This window comes from Myxine glutinosa, chromosome 1, assembly GCF_964187855.1.
Source record: "Myxine glutinosa chromosome 1, kmMyxGlut1.1, whole genome shotgun sequence".
Taxonomy (NCBI): domain Eukaryota; kingdom Metazoa; phylum Chordata; class Myxini; order Myxiniformes; family Myxinidae; genus Myxine; species Myxine glutinosa.
The window spans coordinates 128591893-128602205 of record NC_136261.1 but is presented as its reverse complement, the minus strand read 5'-3'; the positions used below and the strand labels follow the sequence as shown (position 1 = coordinate 128602205).

Below are 10313 nucleotides of genomic sequence, written 5' to 3'. Positions count from 1 at the left end.
GGGATTGGGAGTCATGGATTCACTGGATCATGGGGTGTGGCGCTGTCAGTATCTATGCAGGAGGACGAAAGTCAGTCTTTAAGTCCTTGGTGCTCCGTCTTGCTCTACGGATGCGAGACTTGGACCCTCACCAAGGGCCAGATAGTGAGACTTAACTCCTTCGGAACCAAATCTCTTTGGGGAATCATTGGCTATCGCTGGTTGGACTTTGTGTCCAACGAGCGGTTGCTGAGAGAGAGACTCAGATGAGATTTGTTTCCTGTATGTTCTGTGAGCGTCAGCTGCAGCTGTATGGACATGTGGCTCGTTTTCCGGACGCTGATCCAGCTCACCAGATACTCTCAGCAAGGGAGCCTCGTGAGTGGAGGAGGCCAACGGGCCGACCGCGTGCCTCGTGGTTGCAGCAGGTTGATCGGCATCTCAAGGAGATAGGGATGGGCCAGGCATCAGCCTGGGAGATGGCCAAACGGAGGCCCCTGGAGTACCGTCGGAAAGTGGATGCGGCCATACCTGACGGCTACAGCCACTGATGCTTTGCCCAAAATAAATGTGCCCAATTAATCAAAAAAAATGCAGACTTCCCCTCAAACATCATGTTTGAAAAGAGGCGATGGTAGTTAGATCCACATTTTATTATAATGCACACTTTCTGACATGCACAATGATAAACAAAGTTCAATAAAAAAAAAAGAAGATTTAACTGAATCTACTACTGCGCATTAACAAGGCCCTCTCAAAGCCTTTTACAAAGGGACATAACCACCGCTGTCCACAAAGCACAAAACCCGGTTTTTTTTTCTCCCCAAGCCTGTTGTGTAAAGAATCATCACAGAAATGAACGTTACAATTAGTTTCTAAACTTCCACAAATATGAAGGGGAGGGAGAAAGGAAGCAAGTAGGTATGCCTACATTGGAAGCAAAATAAAAACATGACAGTACAACATATCCTCCTGAATTTGTTTGCAAAACCAAAAAGGAACAACAGAAATACAAAAGTTAAAATCATGGTATTCACAACGTCCAGAATGAACCCGGATGCAGATCAAAACTGTACGAACAACAAGCTGCAGAACCTCGTACTCTACATCATCTCTGCCTGTCGGGTTGAATTTTATACAAGATCCATAAAAAGCAGTACATCATGAAAAAAATCCGATCTGTTCAACACAGAACAACTGGATTCTAGCGCAGTATTGGATTTATACAATTCCTCAGTCCAAAGCTTCTTTACGTCTCAATGTGGCCAAAAATATTATCTGTAAATCCCAGTAACTTCTCAAAAATTTACTTTCTTCTGAACCTACTGTCGATGCCAATAATTTCTTTCAATTCACGAATGCAGAACAAACCAATGAGTGAATGCCAAAACGCAGAAAAGTGGCAGGAGACAAATCAATTGCTGCCATCCATGTCGACGTAGCGCACATCATCCCCGTTGCGGCTTGAGCCCGGCGAACGTTCTGGGCTCACACCTCGGCTTTCCGGCCCGCTGGCAAAGTCACGTGGAGACACACCGCCATCACCCTCTGTCGAACCTGCACCACGTTCACTGTCATAGCCCATCTCCTCCTCATCATAGTTCCTTATCACCTGCCCTCCCTAAAATGGCAAAAGGACAAGCAAAAGGAACGTCACGCTGGGGCATCACGGCGGTGAGGTATGAGGAATCAGATATTATGTAATCAAAACATGAAGTTGTAAACTCAAAAATGAAAATGCACGATGTTTTATTAAAGCCCACCATTTTCAAACATGTTCACCATTTTTAGAGTGGGAAAACTCATTTTGAATTATACACTGTATTACAAAACCATTCACCAAACATTTGTTTTACAACGGGGTGTTGCTCATGCTTTGACAACAGGCATAGGTCAATCCCTGTCATTAACATTTTACACATCAGGCATGAACACGCACAACCACCGTCTGTCTCTGTCTCTAATGCCCCACAATGTTTTTTACAACACTATATTCTACAGCATTGTTATTTGTACAGTGTATAATTACATACTTCCCACCTCATATGACATTGTCTTCCCACGTGTCGTTTCTGTAGCAGTCGGCAAACATGGATGTCCGTCAGAAGCAGCGCGTTATTGAATTATTGGTCTGTGAGGAGCCTATGGAAAACATCCATAAGCGACTACAGAATGCGTATGGGGACGATGCTGTCGAACGCAGCACAGTCGGTCGATGGGACAAGCGGATAATGCCCGCAAGGAGTTGAACATGCCAATATGCGTGACTGCTTTCGCAGTGGCAGTACACGATTAGCACAGATGGATGTCAATGTTTAAAAGGTGAACAACATCATAATGACAGACAGACGCGTAACTGTTAGAGAAGTCACTCCTACTGGAAATTGGTGAAGGAAGTGTGTGCAGAATAGTGAAACAGTTGGGACATGCAAAGGTCTGTGCTAGTTGGGTTCCTCGACAATTCACAGATGTATGCAAGGAGCAGCGCAAAACGGTTTGTTCGGAACTGCCTGCGTGGTTTGATGACAAATGACAGCAATTTCTGGCACGCATCGTGATGGGAGACGAAACCTGGTTGCACCACTTCAAGCCAGAGACAAAGAAACAGTCGATGGCATGACATCATGCAAATTCTCCATGGAAAAAGAGGTTCAAGGCTGTACCCTCTCTGCCTGCAAGGTCATGGTGACAATGATCCTGGTGGACCATCATGCCAAAAGGAACCACCACCAATTCAGAGGCGTACATGAACACGTTGCAGAAACCTATTGCACATCTACGCAGAGTTCGACCACACAGGCGCATGCATGACTGTGTTGCACCACGACAATGCTTGACCCCACACCAGTCTGAAAACCATGGAAGTGATTGCCAAGATCATGTGGATTCTGTTGCCCCATCCTCCATACAGTTCCAATATGGCACCATCGGACTACCATATTTCAGTAATCTGAAGGATGGCATTCGGGGGGGGGGGGGGGGGGGGAACGGGAACTGCGAATGACGACTCCCTTGTGAAGGCTGTGAAACTGGCTGAAGAAACAGCGCAGGACAGGAATTTTACAATGAAGGCATACAACAGGCCCTTGTTCCGAGATGGCACAAGGCGGTTGAACATGACGATGATTATGTAGAGGAATAGGGTTATGTTCCTCAACATAAAGTGGCCTTTTCTATGCCCCTGGCATTTTTCCCAATAATGCACCTATACACTGCACAAGTAACAATTCTGTAGAATAAAGTTTTGAAAAAAAAACAAAAAAAAAAAACGAGGGGCATTACTTTTCGAGTGACGAGTGACAATTTGATTGTTAACCGTAAACCATTCATTCATTCATTCATTCAATCATTCACCCATTCATTCATTCTACCTTTATATGTCATTTATATAAATATATTATATGAAGATAAATGGTATATGAATATATGCTTGTGTGTTTATGTATGTATGTATGTATCTCTATATTTGTATATGCACGTGCACCGGAACTGTAACGCAAACGGCAACTGTAAGGTGCGCTTCACTTCCGTTGAACTTGGGGCCGGTGAGAGCTTTGGCGTGGCTCTTCCTTTTGTATTAGCCTAGTCAAAAAATCTGAAAATGTGCCTTTATAGAATGATTGAGGCATTTTTGAGTAAAAGCAAACAAACCACTTTTTCTGGGGTAGTTTTTCATGCTGAATATGAATCTGTTGTTTGCCAAGCCAAAAAATGCGTAATTAGGTCACTAATCAAGGTCAAAGGTCAATGAGTGCAAAATTCAATTTTTTTGATAAAATGCTTTATTTTACATCCCCTATCTGTACATTTCAATTATTTTACAATATTTTGTCTAGTAAGGTTGCTAAAGCTTTTCAAAATCTTATTTTTAAAGGAAAACGTGAGGACACATCTATGCTCATTTGCCTTTATCTCTGTAAGGGGCGACAATTAGTTTTTGCGTAATTTGCTTGCAGTTTAACCTCTAAATGCACAATGGGGCAGAGTTTTTATGCTCCTATTGATGGTCTAGAGATAGATTTTATAAAGACAGAATCTAAATGTCACCGGTAAACAACATAGGTCAAAGGTCAATGAGTGCGAAAGTCTTGCAATGACGTAACAGTTACTTGCACTTGAAACCATCCCTTTCACTCAACAGTGAAAGTGGCTTCATCTTTCTGACCCCAATGCATTTGCCATGTTTGTCAAATCATTTCCATTCAGACAGAGCAGGGTGTTCTTCAATAGACCCTTAATGATGAAGAATGAATCTAATAGCCTAGCATAAGCCATCTAGTTCGTACCCTAGGCATCAGGCATTAAACATTTCAGGAGTACAGGTAAGGGTCTTTTTAAGATTGTTAAAAAATGAAATATAAAATCAAATGAAAGTAAAGGAATGCATTCTTCTTTGGTGAGATACATGTACATACAAATGTGTAATGTATGCTTGACATCTCACATCATAGGCAGGCCTACATACATGTACATTTACCTAACAGTAGTAAAAAGACAGGCAGGGCATGGGCATTGACGATGAGTGCCTAATGCATCTACCACTAATGAATTAGTGATATCGGTTAGATGTTTTGTCTTGAAGAAGCTTTACTTTGTGTCTTTGAGAATAAGATTAAAACCCGGGCCAACACTGCCTGCGCTTATTCGATCATTTAAGGGCTGTTGCAGTATATCATACAACGTTGTAGTTTTCATGGTCAGAACATGCGTGCCTGGTGCTTAGTTTGGTTTCTGTTTCTCCCCTCAGGCCAACCATGGAACCTATTGCCAGCCTCAAGCGACAGCGTGAGGATGTGTCGTTTGAACTTTGTATCATTTGTCAGGGAACTAGCCAGGTCAAAGATACGATTTTCAACCAGACAAACCAGGGTATTGCTGCCATCAGAGAGGCGACCGAGCTCCGATGCAAACTTAGACACTATGAATTTCGATCAGCCGTGGACAGGCTTTCGACTCTCTTTGCAGAGCCTCCAGAAAGTCTCCCCAAACTTAAATGGCATAAGCTATGTTACTCTGCATACACACACAAGGGGAAAATAAATGCTAAGCTAGCCAAGGAACAATCGAAAAACGAAAAAGATCCTGAAAGAAAGAGTGTTTCGGCTGAAGCATGTCCGTTTTTACGCAGTAGTACTACTAAGATGAACTGGACATTGTGTATGTTCTGCCAGAACTTTGACAAGAAGCAGAAGACAAGTCGTGTCACAACCTTCAAAATGAGTAATGAAATTACGGAAAAAGCTAAATTTGTACATAACATCTTAGTCCGTACTGCAAATGAGAATGATTTAATCTCAGCTGAGGCATGTTACCATGTTAACTGTCTTAGTAAATTCTTTAGGGATGTCAAAAGGGCGGAAACTGAAAGCAAATCAGCAGACATGGCGATATCATGGTTGTGTCAAGAGCTGCGTCACTCTGCTGAGAAAGGGCACGTATTTGAACTATCTGCAGTGTTCGAGAGGTACAAAGAGTTAGCCAGTGAGTGCGACGGCACAATTCCTACATCGTATCTTAGTAGACTGGGGACTTTTAAAGAAACTTTGTCGAATTGCATTGGGGACATTTATGAATTTCTTGTGCTAAGAAATTTGGCGCCTTCAGAGAAACAAACTTTGCTTCTTCCACGACATTTCAGTCACATACCTCTTTCAGAAATGGTGTGCGGTCAGAACAGTGCAGACTATATTCCCATATTTAGACAACAGGATGATCATTTTCTGTCTTTAGTGCACGTTGCTCTGCAACTCCGCAGTGATATCATGTCACATCCTGCATTCGAAGGTTGCGATGTAAGCGAAAAAGCAGAGTTGGCAAGTGTACCACCATCTGTACTCATGTTTGTGAATATCTTGCTTGGAGGCCAAAGTAGTGTCGATGCTGAGTTTGACGAAAGTGAGATGTCTGAAACTGGTTGGGTGAAGAAGACAAGGGTCCTTAGCATTGGACAAGACATGGTCTATGGTGTATGTGGAGACAAGAAGGCACCGCCTAAACACGTTGGAATGGGTATGACGCTGCACCAGTCAACTCGATCAAAGAAATTAGTTGAGCTATTCCATAATGCTGGGCACATAAATCAGCTATAACCGGGTTCTTAGGTATGACACTGCCATGGCTGAAAACACTCTGAAAGCGCTTGATCAAGAAACTGGGGCAGTCGTTACCAGCAACCTGGTTTCGGGACGATTTGTGCATTTTTCTGGCGACAATATTGACATCAATGACTCTACCCTAGATGGCAAAAATACATTTCACGCTACTCAGTTAGCTGCCTGGCAGAGGGGGCCATCTGCTGAAAGCGGTCTTGGAGACATCAAACCATCCAATACGTCAACGTTGGATATACCAACAGCAGTTGAAAAGATCCAACAACAGCAGTTTCCGACACCATCAAAGAAGGTCACAGAAGATGCTGAAAAGTTCATTTGCCATATCTACAAGGAACCATCTGAGAACTGTAATCAAGCCCGCATTAAACTGTTCAACAAATGCCATGCAACGGAGACCCTACCTCCATCTAGTGATGCAGCAAAGTTCCACATAGAGCGTGCAAACTACCAAAGTTTCATTTGGAGAGAGGCCAGTAATCCAATGACAGATCTGCCACCGCCGACTGATTGTGGATGGAAACTCGTTGATGACAAGTTGTCACCGGTTCTTACAACTTTACCGTCAATTCCAAAGGGATGCCGAGAACTTACTCAGTGTGGTTGCAAGAAAGGTTGCAGTTCTGATAGTTGCTCTTGTCGGAAGTGGGGGAAACAGTTCTGCACTGAGGCCTGCAAGTGCAATGCCAGTGAAACAGGCCAAAGAAGGGGGGGGGGGGGGGGGGGTCAGAGCTTACACAGTTAAGCTAATTGGCATTCCCCTGGATGGCTCCTCCTTCCAGCCAATCAGTCTGACAGATTGCAATTGATTCAGGATTAATTAAGAATACATGTGATAATGATCAACTGCCTGCACTCCAAACATGTTTGCCATGAAGTGCATTTTGCGCCTTGTGTCATGTAAGTGCACTTTGCGCCTTGTGACCGTTAGCCTTAATTAAGTGGCTAATTAGTCAAATATTGACATTTAGTGTAGAAAACAATCTTGCTATTATATAGGACTCAGGTAAACCACTTCACTGATGGTATTTAAGGCAACAATTCAAGTGAATTAAAACAGTACGTCAAAAAACGAAAAGTTGCTTCATTACGGATATATTCACAAAAATCTGATTTTTTCCCTTCACAATTCCCTTTACTTTCATAATTGTGAAAAGCTGTAGTAACCTTACCAGACAAAATACTGTAAAATAATTGAAATGTACAGATAGGTGATGTAAAATAAAACATTTTTTCAAAAATTTTGAATTTTGCACTCATTGACCTTTGACCTTGATTAGTGACCTAATTACGCATTTTTGGGCTTGGCAAACAACAGATTCGTATTCAGCACGAAAAACTACCCCAGAAAAAGTGGTTTGCTTGCTTTTACTCAAAAATGCCTCATGAATTCACGTTTCCCAGAAATTTGACTAGACTATATGCATTTTCTACACATATCACACATCTTACACACATATCACCATACATACTTGACTGATATACATGCCTGCTGTTTTTGTAGACTCAGAAGAAGACCTTTGTTGGTCGAAAGCTTGTCGAATTAAAGATCGAAGTCCTGAAGCTACGTCCGCGTCTTATTTAATCTCCCGATTATTTATTCAATGCAAATGAGACGCCCTGCTTGTACTGTGGAGTTTCTACTATTTCTCACAGTTATATATATATATATTATATATATATATATATATATATATATATATATATATATATATATATATATATATATATATATATATATATATATATATATATATATATATATATATATATATATATATATAGATATAGGAGTTAGGTATGACTTCGGTAGTAGCATTTTAAGTTAGCGAAGTGCATGTGTTCGCATAGGTTAGGTTTTCTTCAACCAGGGACCTGTCAGAGTGAAACTGTCATGTTATTATGTATGGTGTGAGGCAATATAGTCGACATAGGCATTAAACAGGGAAATGTAATTTGTACATTTCATCTCTGTGAAACAGGCAAGCTACCCAGGTAGGGTAAGGAAAGGGTGGATTTGGATGTCGGCATTTCATGGTTGTGTCAAAAAAATAAAAAATAAAAAAATAAATAAACTTTCTCTCGTGACCTTCTCCCCAAGTCCAAGGCTTCCGGCACAGCACGAGCCATCACAAGGACCCCTGATGGTGCACGACCTGTGCTACTCGCCCTGGAGACCTGCCAATATTATAGCCAGCCTGTGTTCACCGGCATCCTTTGAGAACATGCGCAGTCCACCCCTCTCCCCACTCAATTATTGCAAGTGACGGAGTGTGTGCTCATGGTGCCTGGGGTTTATATTTCTGTGTCTAGTTCTTCTTTTTCTTTCGTATGAAGCATAATGCACCAGCACATTGAGCACTCTTCACAAGATAATTTTTGGTCAAGCAAAACATTTCACTGGTTCCCCATATGGCATTTTTCTTTGTTCCACCAAATGAAATGCATCGTAAAAGAAAAGATATTTCAGGATGTGCCAACCATCATCCAAAATGCGACCCAGGAACTTAAAACCGCCACAAAGAGTAACAGATGCTTCAAAAATGGCAGGACTGCTGGAATCAGTGTTCATACAGGAGGAGACTACTTTGAAGGGGATACATTATTTTAATTAACTGTGTTCTCCTTTAGTTTTGTAAGACTAAATTTAGTCCTGAAAGTTTTTGATCAGACCTCAAATATATATATATATATATATATATATATATATATATACAGACTCTCCTCGAGTTACGACTCTCCTCGAGTTACGAATGAATTCAATTTATTAATTCATTTCTCCCCGAGTTACGACGTAGGCGACTTACGACGACTCGCACTTACGACCGTCGCAAAAATCTCAGTTGCTCCTTGTGCCTCGCGCTAACAACATCCCTTACGCTCCATCGCCTATAAGTGTCTGTGTACCGTACTGCCATCATCATGTCCAGCAAGAGGAAGAGTGCATCCACTGATATATACATATATATACACACACACACACACACAAAAATATATATGTATATAATATATACGCGTACATTTTTTATCCGACCGTCTCATCCCTTCCAGCTATTGACTAAACGTGGTACGAATAAAACCGCTCGAATCGGGTTCCAATAGCAGAGATCTGCACGGACCACGTGGTACGCCATCCGCTCGGACGTACTCGAATTACGCGTGGCTCGTGCGAGGCTTGAGCCCCGCTTCCGCGGCAGCGTAGGTATTTAGGTACGTGCGAGAATCGTCCCGGAACCCTACCCTGCGTCTGCCCGGGAGGGGCGATTCAAGTCTCTCGGTTGAGACGACCCAAAAAGAACTAGGGGCTTAATCTCCCCTTGGTAAGGGCAGGAGGGTCGCGCGAAAACCGTAACATTTGGTGTCAGGAGTGGGATTGGACCGGGAGTGCACTTCACGCACTCGAAATTACGAGCGGACGAAATTTAGTCTAAAAGCCAAATCTATATTCGTACCATGGCTAGCCAAGGCGGTCGAATGCCGGTGGGGGTAGAAATAGAGGAAGAATTAATGACCCAGGACCCACAGGAGGAGTTGGTAGACGAAGAGAAAATTGATGAGGGGGCGGCAGCTGGCGAAGAAAATGGCGGCGCCTTGCACGTGGCGGTGGCAGCCGGGCCCGCTGTGTGGACCGGGCTCGACATTGGGTTATACCTGGCCCAAATAATGAAAAAATTGGATACCCAAAAGGACGAGATGAAGGATGAAATGCGGGGACTAAAGAATGACATGAATAAAATAAATGGGAAATGGACACCCAGAGAAGCGAAGCAAGGTGTAACATGGAAAAGTTCAAAAGCAAAATGGGTGGTCAATTGAAGGAAATGGGGGACAAATCCACCCGGGAATTGGAAAAATTTAGGGTGGTGTCAAAGAGGGACATGAAAAAGGCAGGGGAGGACATAGGGCGCGGGTTGAGCGATGAGGTCGCAATGGGGCGTGACGAGGTGACGCGGTGTGAGGAACGCGTGGAGAGCGAAGTAGAGCAGAGGACAGCCAAGTTGACCGGGGCTATGAGGGTCGCGACGCGAGAGGAGGTGGTAGAAAAGCCGACGGTTGCCAAATTGGACAAGGAAATTTCATGGGCGCCGGCGGTCGTCGAGCGAGAAAAAGAAATAATTGGGGCCGAAGAGACGGTAGAATAAGAAAATAAATCACGGGAGAAAGAAATGGAGCCTGAACAAAGTCTGTATTTGCACCGTGATGTCGTGCTTGCTAACCCTAATA

The 10313-nt window shown here is 43.0% G+C and overlaps 1 protein-coding gene across 6 annotated transcripts in view; it reads right to left on the bottom strand.

Annotated features, from left to right (window-relative positions):
• Nucleotides 1-613: 613 nt before the first annotated feature.
• The window catches only part of LOC137428341 (uncharacterized), a 111573-nt gene continuing 101873 nt past the window's right edge, over nt 614-10313 (bottom strand). For all 6 annotated transcript variants that reach the window (XM_078777041.1, XM_078777037.1, XM_078777042.1 and 3 more), the window contains one exon: nt 614-1600. In XM_078777041.1, the coding sequence (XP_078633167.1) occupies nt 1394-1600 (207 nt within the window). In that variant the 3' untranslated portion in view covers nt 614-1393. The remainder of the gene's footprint in view (nt 1601-10313) is intronic.